This window comes from Micropterus salmoides, unplaced genomic scaffold (genome assembly GCF_014851395.1).
Source record: "Micropterus salmoides isolate LMB-PRFRI ecotype aquatic unplaced genomic scaffold, ASM1485139v1 Ms_hic_scaffold_7, whole genome shotgun sequence".
NCBI lineage: Eukaryota > Metazoa > Chordata > Actinopteri > Centrarchiformes > Centrarchidae > Micropterus > Micropterus salmoides.
In genome coordinates, this window is record NW_024044459.1 from 1,902,522 (window position 1) to 1,922,988 (window position 20,467).

Sequence of the window (20,467 nt, forward strand, 5' to 3'; positions counted from 1 at the left end):
TCTTTGAATAACGTTGTTCTTAATGCTCCGTTATAAGCTGTGAAGTAATGAAGTTCCTGGCCCACTGTTCCACTGTGGAGGTTGTCCCTGGTCAGTCTGTGGGCATCTTGGTGTCCTCACACAAAACTGCCCACCTCACCATATACTCAGTTTTTGAGGAGAGCTTGTTCTGGGAAGATTAAGAGCTGTTTAGTGTTCTCTACAGCTTTTTATAAAAGTCTTTACTCTTGAAAATGTCATTATATTTGTGGTGCGTCCCATTATTCTTTTCTTTTTCACATGTATTTGAAATGCCTTTTTTGATTTATTCCATACACCTTATCTATACACAGCTAATTATTATCTAAATATTAACAAGATAATAAATCGCAATGAACTATACTTAAATGCTACATTCAGAACATTTTGAGTCAAGTAGGGGGCCAAGATGTAACTGAGGCGAGCAAATGTGTTAAACTGATTACAATGAAAGTACTTGGTTGGGTTTAGGTACCAAAAGTACTTGGTTATGGTTAGGAAAACATTGTCGTTTGGGTGTAGTCACAGAATCTGATAGGTCACAGATTTTGGTGTTACACCAGCGGCAGCCGTAACATACGGCTAAAAAGAGAAAGGTTGATACCAAGGGTCGCCGTTTCCAAAAGCAATGGAAATTACAGTATTTCTTTACTGAAAACCGAAACAGTTGAATTTGCCTAATTTGCCAACAGAGTGTTGCTGTTTCTAAAGAAGTCAAGAGGCACTATCAGGCTAATGCATATGACAAGTTGACCGGGATCGACCGCGAAGAAAAAGTGAAGCAGCTTGAAGTAGTCTTGGCCTCCCAGCAGCGGAGCGATGTTAATCGCCAAATGTGGCAAACCTTTTACAGAGGGTGAGTTTATCAAAGACTGTGTGATGAAGATAGTGGATAACATTTGCCCTGAAAAGAAGCAAGAGTTTGCAAATGTTTGTCTGGCTCGTAATACCGTGGAGAATTGAGGAAATATCTTCAGACATTAAAAGGCAAGTGGGTGACAGGGGAGTGAATTTTGATTTTTTTCTCTTTAGCTTGCGATGAAAGCACAGATACAAGAGAAGATATAAGAGGATTTATTTGACTCCGTCTGTTCAGCTGTTGATGAAATTAAACTGCCATTGACTAAAATGAGCGGAATCACTACCGATGGAGCACCCGCTATGGCTGGTGAAAGACGTGGACTATCTACACTAATATGTAACAAAGCCAGCGAACAGGGAGGCAACGCCATTAAACTCCACTGTACAATCCAGGGCAATTTTTGGCTGAAATGAACTTTCAGATTCAGTGGGTGCTTTCAGGATTTTGCTACTCTCGAAAAGGACATGGTGCTATTCTATGAGATATACATACACATATGAAACCAAACTCATTCACATACTATACTGAAAAGCTCACACACATACAAGTAAAATGCTTTTACACACACAACTGAAACGCCACAATTGTCTAAACGTGAATCAGCTTAAAACTAAGTTCTAACTGTTAAATGTCTAACAAACTATTTGAAGTAAATCAATTAAACCTGATTTCAGATTTTCACATAACTTATGAGTCAATAATTTGGATGTCACTTGATTATAGTGTTTCTTTTAATAAGTCAATGGAAAGCTAATGTTAAGTTAAATATGGTAACATGAGCTATTTTGCTTGCATAATGGTAGCCATAGTTCCACTTTTTGGCCTATTAAGGCATTAAAAGGTATTCTCTACTTCTATTCCCACTCCCTGCTAGGAAGAGCAGCACTGGATCTCCTCATTGTCCACTGTGGCTTTAAACATCTGTGTTTTATGTCCATCAAAAAAATGGTTTATGGTTCCCATTGCAATAAATTCTAAATATATTTATACTTTAGACTTATTTTGTCTTTACCACTGACTCAAAATGTTCATTTTACATTCTGATTGTCAATTGAAAAAACCAGCTCATCATGCAACACAGATAAAACATTGAATATTAAATCTTAACTCTTTTGCTAAGGGAGAGCAGTCTAGTATACATAGAAAAGTGAAAATACTGTTTCGTCTTCTGACCTTGGTCAGAAAAGGTCAGAAGACTAAATAGTTATGCAGTTTTTTAACATTGTACCTTACACTTGAAGATAACATAGGAGCCTTACATTCAGCAACTAGAGCCAGAGAAGGTTTTGAAGAGTGCCTTGTTTGCTGCTCTCATGTACAGTAAGTCTAGTTTAAAGACAAGAGAATGAGCACAAATCCAAACAAAACTGGGTAAAGTGCTTAAACAAAGAATGACCTGCTAACTGAGAAATTATGAACCCCACTAGATGTATCATTAATTGCAATGTTGCAAACTCTTGAGGTATTCTCAGGCAAGTAGCCCACACAGAGCAAAAATAAACAATCAGCTGATCGAATGCACTTGTAGCAAATATGTGCTTTCTATCAGTTAATGTTTTTCACCCTTTTGCCTCACTACACACTATACGGTAAGCCAATAAACATGTAATATCCACAAGACCTACTCAAAGGTCACAATAAATGACACCATCTGTAGAGCTTCAAAACTATTCAGTGTACAGATAATTCTTTTTTTATGTAACTTCTTAGTGAATGTCACATTTGTCTGATAGTGGCCTTCAGCTCTTCTGCATTGTTGGGTCTGGCGTATCGCATCTTCCTCTTCACAATAGCCCATAGATTCTCTATAGGGTTAAGGTCAGGGGGGTTTGCTGGCCAATTAAGGAAAGGGATACCATGGTCCTTAAACCAGGTACTGGTAGCTTTGGCACTGTGTGCAGGTGCGGAAACTTTACACTGGACTTCAAGCAATGTGGATTCCGTGCCTCTCCTCTCTTCCTCCAGACTCTGGGACCTTGATTTCCAAAGGAAATGCAAAATTTACTTTCATCAGAGAACATAACTCTGGACCACTCAGCAACAGTCCAGCCCTTTATCTTTAGCCCAGGCGAGACGCTTCTGATGCTTGACGCTGACGTCTTGTTCAAGAGTGGCTTGACACAAGGAATGCGACAGCTGAAACCCATGTCTTGCATACGTCTGTGCATGGTGGTTCTTGAAGCACTGACTCCAGCTGCAGTCCACTCTTTGTGAATCTCCCCCACATTTTTGAATGGGTTTTGTTTCACAATCCTCTCCAGGGTGCGGTTATCCCTATTGCTTGACACTTTTTTCTACCACATCTTTTCCTTCCCTTCGCCTCTCTATTAATGTGCTTGGACACAGAGCTCTGTGAACAGCCAGCCTCTTTAGCAATGACCTTTTGTGTCTTGCCCTCCTTGTGCAAGGTGTCAGTGGTCGTCTTTTGGACAGCTGTCAAGTCAGCGGTCTTCCCCATGATTGTGTAGCATACAGAACTAAACTGAGAGACCATTTAAAGGCCTTTGCAGGTGTTTTGAGTTAATTAGCTGATTAGAGTGTGGCACCAAGTGTCTTCAATATTGAACCTTTTCACAATATTCTAATTTTCTGAGATACTGATTTTGGGGTTTTCATTAGTTGTCAGTTATTATCATCAAAATTAAAAGGAATGAACACTTGAAATATATCAGTCTGTGTGGAATGAATGTATACAATATACAAGTTTCACTTTTTGAATGGAATTACTGAAATAAATCAACTTTTTGATATATATGACCAGCACCTGTACACACAGAGGTACAGACAGTAAAGGTGTTGTTGCAATAGACCAAATGAAAAATGGTACAGATATATACAGTAATGTTTATGATTATAACAATAGGACTAGAAACAAAAATTGTATCAGAGGTTGTCGAGCAGGAACACAGGGCCAGCTGGTGACTCGCAACCACAGATCCAGAAACACCAGCAGGAAGTGATAGGAGAGAGGACAGGGACGAGAAAGCACAAGACTACCGGAAAGGGGAGATGTCGAGTTAGTAACGTGCATTAATGGGATGAGGTTGCATACAGAGGGAGAGAAAGTAGAGGAGAGAGGAGCTCGGTGCATCATGCGAAGTCCCACGGCAGTCTAGGCCTATAGCAGCATAACTAAGGGATGGTTCAGGACTCACCTGAGCCAGCCTTAACTATAAGCTTTATCAAAGAGGAAAGTCTTAAGCCTACTCTTAAATGTGGAGATGGTGTCTGCCTCCTGAACCCAAACTGGAACCTGGTTCCACAGGAGAGGAGCTTGATAGCTGAACACTCTGGCTCCCATTCTACTTTTGGAGACTCTAGGAACCACAAGTAACTCTGCATTCTGGCAGCGCAGTGCTCTGGTGGGATAATAAAGGTACTATGAGCTCTTTAAGATAAGATTGTGCCTGACCATTAAGAGCTTTGTAGGCAAGAAGAATGATTTTAAATTCTATTCTGGATTTTACTGGAAGCTTGGCAGACTTTCTGGGGAAGATCTGTTCTGATTCGGAGAGACGGCATCCATCCCACTTGGGAAGGAGCAGCTCTCATTTCTAGAAATCTGGCCAAGTTTATTAGTGGACCAAATCCATGACAACCCAGAGTTGAGACCAGGAGGCAGAGTCGCAGTCTAACACACTTCTCTGCCCTTCTAATTCAGCAGTTACCCACCCAAAACCCTACGCAGAGTCACAGTCTAACACACTTCTCTGCCATTCTAATTCAGCAGTTACCCACCCTGAGCCCTACGCAGAGTCGCAGTCTAACACACTTCTCTGCCCCTCCATTTCAGGAGTTACTTAGTGAAACCCTATAGTGACGGTGTCTGCCCCCTGACCATCAAAGTTATTTAAATCAAAGGTAAACAGAAGAGGAGCTGTGCATAAAAACCTCATAAAAATTAAAACCACAAGAGCAATAGTGCAAACTAATAGGAAAATTAAATGTGGACTCTTAAACATCAGATCTCTCTCTTCTAAAGCTGTACTAGTAAATGAACTAATATCGGATTATGATATTGATTTATTTTGTCTTACTGAAACCTGGCTGGGTGATGGAGATGTTTTACCCTTAGTCAGCACTTCTATACTAGATATGATCAATCTATCTCTATCAACAGGCTATGTACCACAGTACTTTAAAGTAGCTGTAATTAAACCTCTTCTGAAAAAGCCCAAACTTGATCCAGATGTTTTAGCCAACTATAGACCTATATCTAACTTCCCATTTCTCTCTAAGGTCCTGGAGAAAGCAGTTGCTAAACAGCTGTGTGACTTTCTACAGAGCAATAGTTTATTTGAGGATTTTCAGTCAGGATTTAGAGCTCATCATAGCACAGAGACAGCACTGGTGAAAATGACCTCCTCATTGCATCAGACAAAGAACTTGTCTCTGTACTGGTTTTACTAGCTCTTAGTGCTGCATTTGATACCATTGACCATCAGATCCTATTACAGAGAGTGGAACATTTCATTGCCATTAAAGTAACCGCTCTAAGCAGGTTTAAGTCCTATTTATCAGATCGATTTCAGTTTGTACATGTTAACGATGAGTCCTCCATGCATGCCAAAGTTAGTCATGGAGTTCCACAAGGATCTGTGCTCGGACCAATCCTCTTCACTTTATATATGCTTCCTTTAGGCAATATTATCAGGAAATATTCCATAAACTTTCATTGTCATGCAGATGATACTCAGTTATATCTATCTATCAAGCCAGATGAAACTCATCAGTTAGCTAAACTTCAAATGTGCCTTCAGGATGTTAAAACTTAGATGACCTGTAATTTTCTAATGTTATACTCAGATAAAACTGAATTTATTGTTCTGGGGCCTAAGCACCTAAAGATATAGTTTCCCTTGATGGCATCGCCCTGGCCTCCAGCACCACTGTGAGGAATCTTGGAGTTATCTTTAATCAGGACATGTTGTTTAAGTCTCACATTAAGCAAATTTCAAGGACCACCTTTTTTCACCTACGTAATATTGCAAAAATCGGGGACATCCTGTCTAAAAATGATGCAGAAAAACTAGTCCATGCATTTGTTACTTCTAAGCTGGATTACTGCAATTCCTTATTATCAGGCTGCTGGAAAAAGTCTATTAAGACTCTTCAGCTGATCCAGAATGCTGCAGCACGTGTTCTGACAGGAACCAGAAAAAGAGATCATATTTCTCCTGTCTTAGCTTCTCTGCATTGGCTTCCTGTAAAATCCAGAATAGAATTTAAAATCATTCTTCTTACCTACAAAGCTCTTAATGGTCAGGCACCATCTTATCTTAAAGAGCTCATAGTACCTTACTACCCCCACCAGAGCGCTGCGCTCCCAGAATGCAGGGTTACTTGTGGTTCCTAGAGTCTCCAAAAGTAGAATGGGAGCCAGAGCGTTCAGCTATCAAGCTCCTCTCCTTGGGACCAGGTTCCAGTTTGGGTTCAGGAGGCAGACACCATCTCCACATTTAAGAGTAGGCTTAAGACTTTCCTCTTTGATAAAGCTTATAGTTAGGGCTGGCTCAGGTGAGTCCTGAACCATCCCTTAGTTATGCTGCTATAGGCCTAGACTGCCCGGGGATTTCCCATGATGCACTGAGCTCCTCTCTCCTCTACTTTCTCTCCCTCTGTATGCAACCTCATCCCATTATTGCATGTTACTAACAACTTCTCCCCTTTCCGGTAGTCTTGTGCTTTCTCGTCCCTCCTCCTATCACTTCCTGCAGGTGTTTCTGGCTCTGGAGCTGTGGAGTCTGGATCTGTGTTTGCGAGTCACCTGTTCCTGCTCAACACCCTCTGCTACAATTATTGTTACTAGTCCTATTGTTAGTATAATCATTAACATTACGATTGTTATCATTAACACTACTATACATATCTGTACCATTTTTCATTTAGTCTATAGCAACATCACCTTTACTGTCTGTACCTCTGTGTGTGTATATTGTGTAGGTTACCTCCCTCCCCTCTCTCTCCTTCCATCCCTCTCTTTTTCTCTCTGTTCCTCTCTTGCCCTCATTCTCTCTGTTCCTCTCTTGCTCTCTCTCCCTCTCTCTCCTTCACCCCCAACCGGTGGAGGCAGATGGCCGCCCACCCTGAGCCATGGTTCTGCTCGAGGTTTCTGCCTCTTAAAAGGAAGTTTTTCCTTGCCTCTGTCGCCTAGTGCTGCTCTTGGTGGGAACTGTTGGGTTTCTGTAAATAACATCATAGAGTATGGTCTAGAATTATTCCGTTAAAAAACCAAATCAGAAAAACCCAAAAAAACAAGTAGTTTTTTGTTTTTTCAGTTTTAAAACCAAGACGGAAAAATGCAAGAATGGTAAACAAAAACACTGATATCTGACATCGTTGTTTTACTGTTTTAAACCCAAAATGAACAAAGGAGCTGCGTTTTGTTTTATCTATGACCGTTGTTGTATCCCTACAACCCTTTTCTCACTCCCTGACTTGTGGAGGCATGGTCAAGACCCATCGGTGTCTGTTTGTAACGCACTGGGGATACCTATAGCGTCATAGGTCAACACAGAAAAGACTGAGTAAGGACGTGGTTGGGGAGAAAGGAGGGCCGGAACCCGGACTTTGAAAAAAGTCAATATTATATATTTTATTTAATTTTATATAAGGCTATTTCTTTTCAGGTCACATTGCATCTCATATCATCTGTGGCGAATATGATTGTAGAAGTGAGCAAGTAAGCTACTTGTTTTGCAAGATCGTGTCAAGCTGGGTTCGAACTCACTAGAGCAAAAACATTTCCTTGTTGTGGCGCATTGCTTTGCCTAGGAGCCACTCAAAAAATTCTCCAATTTTAGATTAAGTAAGTCAGCATCAAGGAAGCATTTTGTTTTGTGCTGCTGGTTACATGAGCGATCTAAGAAAATCAGAATATGTTTATCCAGGGTTTTTTCTGGAGGCTAGGGACAGTGCGAACTACGGGGGAGCCAGGGGGCACTTAAGCTCCTCTTAATAAGGCTCCCCTGAAAATATGATTTGTGATATTTTGGGGGGTCTCCGCTCCTGCAACCACCTCTCCCTCGCCCTGTATGCTCCAGCGTCCCGCTCCCACTCACAGACCTACAATGGTTTGTGTTGCCTGGATGAAGTACAACGCTCCTGGTTTTACGCATTATCCATGTGCTACACGGAACTTTCAAAATTCTTCCATCTCACAAATAAAATAAATGTCAGGTCGAAACAGTCGGGTCGAAACAGAGAGGCTGCTGCAGCTGTTGTATCTCCTTCCCACTAATTGTAGCAAAATGGCTACATAAAATAATAAAAGGAATAAACAATGCCTGAAATTAGTTAATAAAGACATCTTTATTTGCCATTAAGTGCTTGTCCATACCGTGCTTTAATGCTGAGCTTTACTCCAAATGAGCCCAGTATGGTGTAGGCTATATATATTTAAATAATGACCGAAAATTAACCCGACCCTTTTAATACGTGTATGATTCATTAATATACAGTTCGCTGAATTAACTAATAACAGTTCATGTTTGCTGCATGCCACTGGATGTACTGACAACTATGAATTAATTTGATACTGAAGAGATCTTAAAAGCCAGAGGATTCTCAGGCAACTTCTGAGGCGTTTCTCTTCCTGTCCCAGTTGCTAACTTACTTGCTAATAAACTGAACATTGAGCCTCTTGTTTTTCTAACTAAAAACACACTTATGTTCAAGCTCATCTTAATTACATTTAATCAGGCACCACCATCCCAAGTGTATCTGCTGCAGTTTCAGGACTGCAATCCTAGGACCAGAACTACATTTCTAGGACCCTTGTTTACTTTGATACTGCCAACTAGCTGTCTGGCTGGCTAGCCAGCTAGCTATGTTACTCTTTACAACCCCCTGAAGCCAATTACCCTTACCACAACCACCAAGTGTGTGCCTAAACTTAAGTTATTGATTATATTGTCGTGTTCTGTTGTGTTCTGCAATATACATGTCGACCGGCCGACGTCCTGGAAGGCAGGGTTAACCTCCTTCGGTGTTGCTGTGCGTTACCACCCCCACTCCACTAGATGCCGTTGTCGCAAAAGAACTACAGTCCTAGAACTGCGGTCCCAGAATTGCGGGGGTCCTGAAACTGCAGCTACATAATATTGGCACATTTACATCATCACTCCAGTGTTTCCCATACACTGATTATTTGTGGCTACCTGCCACTGTACCAAAGCTGACCGCCACATATTGATTTTTTCATTTTTTCGTTGATCGGAAGGTCGGCGGTTCAATCCCCGGCTCCTCCAGGCCGCACGTCGAAGTGTTCTTAGACAAGATAATGAACCCCGAATGGTAGTTTCTGTTTGAGCACTTAGGCTCAGTGTATGAATGTGTGTGACTGGTGAATGCAGATGTAGTGTAAAAGCGCTTTGAGTGGTCGAAAAGACAAGAAAGGCACTATACAAATACAGAGCATTTACATAGACTAGTGAGCCACTATAGTAACATTATAGTGATAGCATATGAGAAAGAAATCTTTGTAATATAGTCATTTATAATAAAGTCATTACTGAGCACACTGTATGTGCCTTTAAGTGTGTAGTTTGGGTCTTCCAAGGCAGTAAACAGCCTCCATTCATAGGTTAATATGTTTATTAGAGATGACTATACAGTAACACGTCTATTTCTATAACTCGAGGCTCTGGGTGATGTTGCCATTCTCCCTGTAGGCAAAGCAGCTGGGGAAGATGCCGATATTTCCTGCACAATGTCCCTCCAACCACTCCTCATTAACTAAAGGAGGTGTGAGAGACAAACATAAAGAGACAGTAAGACTAACATCTGAACAGAGAAGCCAATTAGAACATTTTAATGAAAGTGCCAGATGAAAACAGTTTCTATGATTCTACTGGTAAGCAAAGTAGGTTGACTTGCAGTGCCTCACCTTCACCCAGGATGTCAATGGTGTCTCCTTCGCTGAACTCCAGGTCCTCTGGGCCCTGAGCAGCGTAATCATACAGAGCCACCATCTGGTAGAGCATGATACGGTTGTGCAGGGGGTCCTCTTTCTGAAGTATAATGAGGGAACATTTTATTAGTATAGCTATATTTCCAAGGACCTGGATAAATACTGGGATTAGGAGGGCTCTGAACTGTATATTGTACTTTGTAAAAAAGAAAGGCCCACACCACCATTAAATATATTATTTTAACCCTCCACTTGCCTGCCCAATACCTGTCACAATAATGCATTAATGTTAAATGGAAAACAAAGAAAGTGGTGTGGACCTTGCCTCACAATATTGTTCCAGCCAATTAGCAACAGTTTAAATATCAACACTCCTACTGCAGAATCACTTACTCTCCTTTAAGGGTTTACAATCCCCCCTCATTGTTGCAGTGCACATGACCAAGTGTATGATGTTGGCTATTGCAATTGTATAGCAGGATGAAATAATAATTTGATTAACTACCTGGCAAGCAGGTGCGTGACTAGATTTGGAATGGTAAGGCCATATGGGGGTACAGGCTAAATGGAGAGCAAGTTAATCATAAATTATAATAAGTTACTTTTTACTTATTTAAAAAGTAATAATATTATTTTACCTACTACTAGGTAGGCTAGCGTCTCGAAATGAATTGCACCTGACCTGCCATGCATTCACGTCAAAGATGGTGCATTCTAGTAACGCAGTAATGTGGCTTTACTTGGATTAGTAACTGTAATATTATTACTGTTTTAGAAATAGTAATCCTTTACAATACTAGTTAGTGGAAACACGTTACTGAGTAACTCATTGCTGCCCAACACTGGTGGAGATTGGCCAGTGATCAGTGCAATGTTAAAGATGCAATGTTGTCTCAACTTCAAGTTTGTCGCCTTTCTTTTGTGATTGGGACACATGTTCTTACTTATTTCAGACTCTTCATCCACTTACTATAAAAAACAGATTAGCACAGATTTAAAAATAGTAGGGGGAAAATCTGGCGAGAAGGCAACTGTGACCTACCAGACACATATTTACTGCGTGTGAAGTTGTAAGATTAAATCCTCACCTGGCACCAAAGGGTGGCTCTGCCGGCCTCAGCCACCTCCTGCACAGTGAGGCCTCGCTCTACCTCCCCATCCAGAGGTATCAGCACCCGGGAGCCATGTTGTTTATATCTAGAGTGAGTGAGTGAGTGAGTGAGTGAGTGAGTGTGTGGTAGCAGGGTAATACAGTAAATGGGAAATTGCTGGCATTGGGGCCAAATGGGTAGGCAGAGGGTAGTTGGAAAAAACAGCATTATTCAAGGACATCACAGATTACAAGCATCAAAGCATTAATATCAGCTCCTTTTTAACATATTTTTAGCTAGACACATTAGCTGTATTTCCATCAACGTTTTTTAATGCGCATTTTCAAGTATCGCATTAGAAAAGGTTGATGGAAACTGCAAAATTCGAAAAAAAATCCTTAATTTCGCAAAGAAGTTTATATGCTCACTTGAGGTGGTTTTTGCCTTTGTCGAAAAAGATTATGCGCTAAATGGGATAATGAGTTCTGACGTAGTGAACTTGTAACTCATGACTGATAAGCTGTTTCTGCTGTCGAAGTTCTGCATGCCTGAATTTCATGCACCTCGCGGCTGGAAACGCACATTTGTGCTGAGAAAAGTGGTGGATGCAAATCTCGGCAGGAAGTCTTTATCATCTGTTCTGCCAAATTATGCACACACCTCTTTAAAGGTCCTTTTCAGAAACTTTGCTCTGCACACTGATCAAACGGGGTTATCACCACATATTTTTGCTGAATCTCAATGAATGCTGACATTTCAAAAGTATGCTTAATTCGCATGACAGTTAGATGGAAACATGGCTACTGACTGGTCCCATTGTTGCTTTTGTGATGTGTACTTATTACATTATAATATTGTCTCAATCCCATTCTGCTGCTTTCTAGGACCCACAGGGTGAAACAGACAAAGAAAAGCATATTTCTTTCTGAAATTTAGCATCATAAATTGAAGGAAACAGAAGTGGGTTGGCAGGCTTGTGGTTACCTGAGGCGCAGATGAGACGCTGGCTGGCCCAATTTCTGTGCGATGCTTTCCTTTAAGTCATAATGCGATGTCTCCAGAGGAACAGACAGAGCAACAGTGTAAGTATAGTGGACCTTCACCACCACAGAGCCCGCCTCTGCTCCCTGAGCTTTACCAGCGTGCTAGGAACAAAAAGCAGAAATACACAAGTGAATGCAAGCTTTTATTGTTCTGTTTCAGTCAGTGTGAATCATTTACATGATTGTATAGGAATAGTTGCACTAGCATTACTAGTGCTAGCATTACTCCTGCCTCTACAATTCGTAGTATTATAGTACTTGTATTACTAGTACTAATAGGAATTGTAGTGCCAGCAGTGTCACAGTGGTTTCAAGCAAGGAATAGTAAAACACAAGGCAGTGGACCTAGTAGCAGACTTTAGTGGCAAATCAGGTTTAGAACAGTGGTTTTAATAAGAGTGAGGGCAGACAATTACACAGATGGGGAAAAAGACACATGAGGAAGGACACTAAACCAAGACCCAAAACCATGAAGTAGTAGTCCTCTGATTTTAGGAGCTGGAAGTTATTTCAGGTATTTTACAGGGATAGAGCCAGCTCAAATGGTTTTGGGGCCCTGAACAGAATTTCCCTGCCACAATGTACACCAGCATTAAACTCAGGATTACCACAGTCCCTTCTCCGGAAAGTACAAATATAAATTAAAGCTGCAAGCAGCGTTGGGCTGGCCCTCGCACGTGTAGTGCGACCGCGTTGCAGATTCTCAAGCTCTGCCCGTGCAGCTGTGAATTTGCTACACGCTGCGGACACCGCACAAAGGTGTTATACTTCACTTCCTGTGTCCCTTTTGTGGAGCTGCAGAGCACTTAGCGTTATGACTACAGGTGGATATTGGCTTGTAGAAGTGTTTGGGGCTGGAAAGTTATGATGTACAGTTAAGTTACAATGACTTCCTGTTTCATGGCGAAGCATGGAACTTCGCCACACCGCCAAGGATATGCCGTTAAAAGAAAACTTACAAGTTTTACAACATGACATCATCAATGTGTTTTCTGAGATAGTTTTGAAGTCCATATAGCCAACCTGCAAGAAGTGGTTCATCACAGCATAAACATAGTCACTTCAAAACGTTCAGCTATCAAGCTCCTCTCCTGTGGAACCAGGTTCTAGTTTGGGTTCGAGAGGCAGACACTATCTTCACATTTAAGAGTAGGCTTAAGACTTTCCTCTTTGATAAAGCTTATAGTTAGGGCTGGCTCAGGTGAGTCCTGAACCATCCCTTAGTGGGGCGGCTGTGGCTCAGGGAGGTAGAGTGGGTTGGTGGTTCAATCCCCGGCTCCCCCTGGTTGCGTGTCGAAGTGTCCTTGGGCAAGATACTGAACCCCGAATTGCCCCTGGCGGCTGTTCCGCCAGTGTATGAATGAGTGTGAATGTTAGTTTTCGTTTGAGCACTTAGGCTCAGTGTATGACTGGTGAATGCAGATGTAGTGTAAAAGCACTTTGAGTGGTCGAAAAGACTAGAAAGGCGCTATACAAGTACGGAGCATTTACATTTGGATATGCTGCTATAGGCCTAGACTGCCGGGGGATTTCCTATGATGCACTGAGCTCCTCTCTCCTCTACTTTCTCTCCCTCTGTATGCAACCCCATCCCATTATTGCATGTTACTAACACAACTTCTCCCCTTTCCGGTAGTCTTGTGCTTTCTCGTCCCTCTCCTCTCTCCTCCTATCACTTCCTGCAGGTGTTTCTGTCTCTGGAGCTGTGGAGTCTGGATCTGTGGTTGCAGGTCACCTGCTGCCCCCGTGTTCCTGCTCGACACCCTCTGCTACAACAACTATTGTTACTAGTCCTATTGTTATTATTGTTATTATAATCATTGACATTACGATTGTTATCATTAACACTACTATAAATATCTGTACCATTTTTTCATTTAGTCTATAGCAAGCATCACCTTTACTGTTTCTGTGTGGATATTGTGCAGGCTGCCTCCCTCCCCTCTCACTCTCCTTCCATCCCCCTCCCTCTTTCTCTGTTCTTCTCTTGCCCTCTCTCTCTCTCTCACCCCCCCAACCGGTGGAGGCAGATGGCCGCCCACCCTGAGTCATGGTTCTGCTCGAGGTTTCTGCCTCTTAAAAGGAAGTTTTTCCTTGCCTCTGTCGCCTAGTGCTGCTCTTGGTGGGAACTGTTGGGTTTCTGTAAATAGCATCATAGAGTACGGTCTAGACCTGCTCTTTTATGAAAAGCGCCCTGAGATAACTGCTGTTGTGATTTGGTGCTATATAAATAAAACTTTTAATCATCAATGGGTTTAGAGTGCACAGCACAAATCTGTTTTGAGCATCGTTCCAAGAGGCTTTTTGATACGTCTGGACATGATACATGTGCCACAGAAATTTCATACATGTAGGTGAAACATGCCACGGGGGCTGCTTCGTTAAAAGTCATTTCCTGTTGCCAGCAGGTGGTGCTATGACCATGGGTGAATGTTGGCATGTACATGTGTTCAGGGCGGGACTCTTCTTAAACGTGTAAAATTTGATACAGATCTGATCATGTACAGTAAAGTTACAACTGTGTCATGGCAAAGCATGGCACTTCACCGCCACGCCACTGCCAAGCCATTAACCGAAAATTCACCAGTTTTGAAACATGCCTTCATCAATGTGTTAAGGGTATCATTTCCTGTTGCCAGCAGGTGGCGCTGTGACTTTGAGTGAATATTGGGTTTAAGACAATATCCCTCCTCTCCTGTGATGGGGACTCAAGTTTGACTCAGACTCGTGTCGCACTTGAATTGAGACTCATCCTCAAAAGACTTCAGACTTTACTTGGACTCAAGGTGCTGGACTTGTGAACAGTGTTTATTTTTAGGCAATGAGCTGAGGTCATATTACCTACTTACATAACACATGCTATGTATCTGCTGCACACGACCACACATGAGATGACAATAAATATGTTGACCGCCCCGGCATCTGCTGTGCCATTCATCATTGATTGTATTTAACAAGGCCCACACAAAAGAAGCACTGAATGAAAATAGGTTAGCCTCAGGTCAGTTAACATGTTTAGCTCAGCATTGGCTTTAGCTACAACCTACAGAAGGTTAACTCTGACTGTCGTTCGCTAGATGTTATGAAAAGATGTGGTAGTCGATTAACATAATCATTTACATCCCGCTGGCTGCCATCACGTTAATTATTGCCTACAAACAGTTTACAGGTTTATTGTTGATCATGTAACGTTACAGTTTTATGTAGTATATGTATTTCAAAAATACAAATGTATCAAATATAAAAAGAAATTTGGACCCAAACGAGCCTCTGAACAGCAGTGCTCAATTTATATTGTACACATAGGCCTACAGTAGGATGGCAGAACTTGCCCTATGCATGTATGCCAAGCTGTGTGTGTGAGTAGGCTACACATTTCAGCTTACGAATGGTGTTTTGTGTTGGAAGTGTTTGTTGCACATTTAATGCCTTGATGATAGGGGTAAGGGACTCCCACTTTAAAGCCCTGTGGCTCAAAGCCAGCCATTTTCACCATCATGATGGATGATTTCTATCCAGAGCCAAAACATCTCTAGTCCTCTCCTTAGTTTCAGGTAGCCAAAGCCAAGCAGTGGTGGACAGTAACAAAGTAGTAGTGTAGCTACTTAAGTACACAAGGTATTTGTACTGAACTTTTAAAAAGGCTATTTTAAAAATATAAGCTTTTTATACACAAAACGTATGAAGAGTTTAAAAAATAGGATGTTTGATATAATTTAAATTACTTAACAGTTTATAGAAGTCCAGCTAGTAGAACTACATCAGTTAGGCTAATAGACAGAAATTGAATTGGCAACTGTTTTTTTATTAGTTATTTTTCATGTAAAAATGTTTTATGATTCCAGCTTCACAAACATGAAGATTTGCTGCTTTTACTTTTGATTATTTTAATGTATTTTCAATCATTTTGAAGTTTGGACTGACAAAACAAGCATTGTGAAAGTCTCACTTAGGGCCCTGGGTAACTGTGACAACATTGCACACTATTTTCAGTATTTATTACAATCGATTAATGGAGAAAGTAATCAGCTGACTGAATGCTGACTGTATATGATAATGTGTGTAGTGTGTATATGGAAGCTCCTGAAGGCCTTGGTCAGTGTTTCAGGACTGTGAAACTTCATCAAGACTTTATTAACAACACTAAGAAAAGTTCCCTGTACGCGTGTTCTACATGATGAATAAACTAATTACTTTTATTGAAGAAGCAACAGGTTGTCATGGTCTACTTATTATGGGCTGGAAGATATGTCAAAGCATCATGCTCATCCATTTGAAGTGAAATCTTCCCGAGTAAGTAATTGTCTTCTGGTTCCATGGACGTCTATTAGTTATTTCACACAAGAATAAATTTTTTCAGGTCACTGTGGCATGCAGAGACACAAAAGAATATTTTTATCTATACGCTGACTTTCTCTGCCTCCTCTGAGCATCGTAGTGACTTAATTGGGACACATCAGCATTCCCCCTGCTAAGCTCAACCTTACAAAGCAGTTTCTTCACAAGTCCACACAATCTTTCTATATTTAGATCAAGTATAAAGATATGGCGAGTGCATGTGTGTGTATGTCATGAGCTGGATGTGTGAGAAAAATAACTTTGATGTGATTTAATCTTTCAGCTCACACAGATGAATCTGGCTTTTCAGAGGGGTATATTACCTGGTCACTGGATGAGTTGGCTGTGTACTTGGGAGGCTCTGAGGCTGGCAGCACTGCATAGGTGGCAGTGTAGGATGGAGGTGGAGTGTCTGAGGTAAAATGTACTGCAGGGAAAATACAGTACAGGTACAGTTTGAGTACACACAGTACAAGCCTAATGGAATGTTAGACAAAGTAGATGTTCTCTGAGTCTGTTCCACTATGCTAATACAAAAAGCAAACAGCTGTGAACAGCTCTAAAGCCTACCATTACACCCCCACAGCTTTAAAGCTGGGGTAGGCCATTTATTTCAGAAGCATTTTTGTTATATTAGGAATCAATAAATCGAATGCTCTGCCACAAAAATGAAAGTGAAATGAAGGACTGGAATAAGCATCCCCAATAATTTCATTTGGTACAAATGAAATTATGTTTTGGTGGAGTGGCTTTGGAGCAAATTCAGTGCACATTCATTTAAAGTTAACATGACAAATATAGACACTGTATCAAGTGGATATCCCCCTTCCCCTCACTGTCAGCTTTGTGGACACGCTCCCAGCTCTCTCTTTTGCGCTGCCTGACATTTTGTTTGCAATTTTGACACAAATTTTCTTACAAGTTTCTTTTGGGTGGGTTTTTCAGGGGTGCATCCCCGTTGGCTAGTGAGTGTTTGAGTTGTTTGAGACAGCTCAAACAGTCAATAGTTTTCAGTGAAGCTAAGCCTTGCAGACTGCATCGTAGGTCTGTTGGGGTCTGCAGGTCCCACAATGTTATTCTTCGAAGAGAAGGCAAATTACCACGTTTTTTTTAACAAAAGCTATTATACACAAACACACAGAGTATAGGCTAACATTACTCAGGTAGCAATCGTTATAGATAACAATATGTGATGGTCTTTGATGGGTTTATAGATGGAAATCGGAAATTAAAATACAACTTTAAGTTGGCTATCAGGACAAGTGACAAGTCCCTGCCATAAAGTGTTATATTTGAATTTCCTACAATAAAAAAAGAAAATCCATCGACCATAACAGATAAAGGACGTCGATCACCATGTAAGTTACCATTGGCTGTTAAGCCTTTTCTCTCTTATGCCATAACTTGCTCATATGTAACTGTTTTGAACTGTCAACAATAACTGAAACCCATATAGTTACTAGTCTTCTCAAATGGTCAAAGTTAGGATAATGTTTTCTCAATGTGACAACCATTTACATTATTTGGTGATTGGTACCCTATATGCCTTTTTGTAACTTTGGTAATGATGTAATTGTGTTGTCCACCTTTAGATGGCCTAAATTAAAGCAACGCGGTAAGAACGCACAGGTCAAAGATGCACTTTTTGTGTCCATTTTCGGAACACTGTAGTTTCACCACACCAGGCCACGTCAGTAACATCCGCCATCACATAATTACGTGGCCTAGAAAAGTGCAGTCAGATTCTCTTAGCCCAACGGTTGTCTTTTCCTAAGTCCTTATGAATTCTCCTTCACATCTTTCCTTGACCTTATGACGTTTTCCACCGAGGTCAAAAGTGGTTTGGAAAGGCTTTTTGACTTTTCGACCGCAACCATAGATGTAAAACTCTAAACTCCTGACTTATGGGTATGTGGCATTAGTGTTGTAGTCAAGACTGCCCAAACCGAGACCAAGTCAAGACCAAGACTTTTAAGTGGCTGAGACCAAATCGAGACCAAGACAGAAGGAGGGCGAGAGAGACAGTCAAGACCAAGACCAGTTCCCCACATTACATGACATACAATAAAATGTGGAACGAGAGGGTTGTTTTCCATTTTTGGTTTCCCTATTTCCTAAATCCGCTTTTTTTATTTTTTCATTCAAAACAAATCTGTTGTCCACCAAGTACACAGACCGAAAAGGAATATTTGTTTGTAGTTTTAAAACTATCATAGTGATAGGGCTCAACGAGTTATCTCAAATGGATATGAAAAAAAATTTCAGGCAGTTTATAAAAGTTCCACAGGGTTCAATCCTGGGTCCAATATTGTTCACTAATATATTATATATATATATATATATATATATATATATATATATATATATATATATATATATATATATATATATATATATATATATATATATATATATATATATATATGTAATATTTGTAAGCTTAGTAATGTAGGTTTTGCAGAATTCCCTCTTAAATCATTGCTTGGTTTTACATTCAAATAAAACCAGGTATATGGTGTTTTCAAGATCTGGAAACATAGTGTAAGTTCAGATTCATTTAAACTTACCACATTGGACAATCTGATTTTAGAATGTGTTTCTTCATACAAATATCTCTGGTTAGATAGTAAACTCTCTTTTAAGTCCCATATCGCTGAACTGGTAAAAAAAAAACTGAATATCAGAATTCTTTTTTTCTTTACAGGAAACATGCTTTTCATCGCGCATTGTTCAGGCCACTTTCATGTTGGTGGGAGATTATGGTGATATTCTATATATGCATGCTCCGGCTTCTGTTTTAATTTGTCTGGACTGTTTACCATGCATCCTTGTGTTTTATTACTGGGGAAAGCTTTTAGACACACCACTGTCTTCTATACAATGCTGTTGGTTGGGATTCCTTGTGCTCGAGAAGGGCCAGACACTTTTTATTGTTTGTTTATAAAGCCACCCTACATAAAACTTCAAAATTATCCTACCTCTTACATTAAATTAAAAACAGCTCTTACCATACACGATTACAGGACTTGTTAGTACTTGAGGTTCCCCGGACTCAGTCTAAGATAGGTACATCATCATTTTCCATCCAGTATGCCTATTGACAACTGGCTGGGGACAACAGTTGGAAATTAGCCGTAGAGGCTAAAGCTGCTCTTTTTATCAAAAGGGACTGTCCAGGATATTATAAACAAATAAACTAAACTAAACCATCTGTGCCACTCAACGATGGAATACTCTACAGCATGACTTAAGATTTAAAGATACTGTTTCCATAGAACATTTTAACAAGTGTACTTTATTTTGAATGTGTTTTATTGTATTTTAAATAGATGATTTGTGTAGTTTTAAGTGTACTTTCTTTGTTTCTGCATTTGTAAAACAGGGTACCTCAGTAAGTGAGACCTTCGTCTCAGTGGGTTTTTCCCTGTATAAATAAAAAAACCAAACATCACAGGCTACAAAATCAGGACCTCCCCCATCATGTGTTTGAGGCCACATTACTAGATGAGCTAAACACCTTTTATACTCACAGTGATCTCCTCAACAAAGAGTCATCTGTAAAGTCTACTGCACCTCCAGAGGACCAGCCGCTGTCAGCCTGATAACATCCCTGGCTGTGTACGAAAAACCTGTGCCAGTCAGTTAGTTGGTGTTGTTACTGACATTTTCAACATATCACTGTCTCAGGAGAGGGTTCCTACCTGCTTCAAGACAGCCACCATCTTTCCTGTACCTAAACATTCTGCAGTGTCTAGTCTGAACAACTTCTGTCCTGTGGCTCTCACCCCCATTCTAATGAAGTGCTTTGAGGAACTGGTTCTTGAGCACATAAAGAACATTCCAGCCAGCCTGGACACTCACCAGTTTGCTTTCAGAACCAACAGATGCCATCTCCACTACCCTCCACTCTAGCCCTAGCACTAGCCCTCACACACCTGGAGAAAAACAACACCTACATCAGAATGCTGTACTCTGAGCACTCTGGACTGGATATTGGAGTTTTTCACAAAGAGACCCCAGATGGTTCAGATTGGAGTCCACATCTACTAACCTCTGAAGATCACTGGTACCCATCTACTGAGCATCAGTGTTAATAGTGAGGTGCCTATGCAGAGCCCAAAGTGCATTTCATTTGTTGTAATATGACAATTACATTTTACTTTGTACCTTGAAATGCCAGTCAGTACACATAAAGAATATTGTT

General features: G+C 40.7%; 1 protein-coding gene across 1 annotated transcript in view; it reads right to left on the reverse strand.

Moving 5' to 3' along the window:
- Nucleotides 1–8,172: 8,172 nt before the first annotated feature.
- LOC119892228 (NADPH oxidase activator 1-like) overlaps nucleotides 8,173–20,467 on the reverse strand; it is a 50,211-nt gene continuing 37,916 nt past the window's right edge. The window contains exons 12-16 of the mRNA XM_038704394.1: nucleotides 16,587–16,690; nucleotides 11,867–12,027; nucleotides 10,880–10,988; nucleotides 9,768–9,891; nucleotides 8,173–9,616 (exon numbers count right to left, since the gene is read on the reverse strand). Coding sequence (XP_038560322.1) covers nucleotides 9,510–9,616; nucleotides 9,768–9,891; nucleotides 10,880–10,988; nucleotides 11,867–12,027; nucleotides 16,587–16,690 — 605 coding nt within the window. The 3' untranslated portion in view covers nucleotides 8,173–9,509. The remainder of the gene's footprint in view (nucleotides 9,617–9,767; nucleotides 9,892–10,879; nucleotides 10,989–11,866; nucleotides 12,028–16,586; nucleotides 16,691–20,467) is intronic.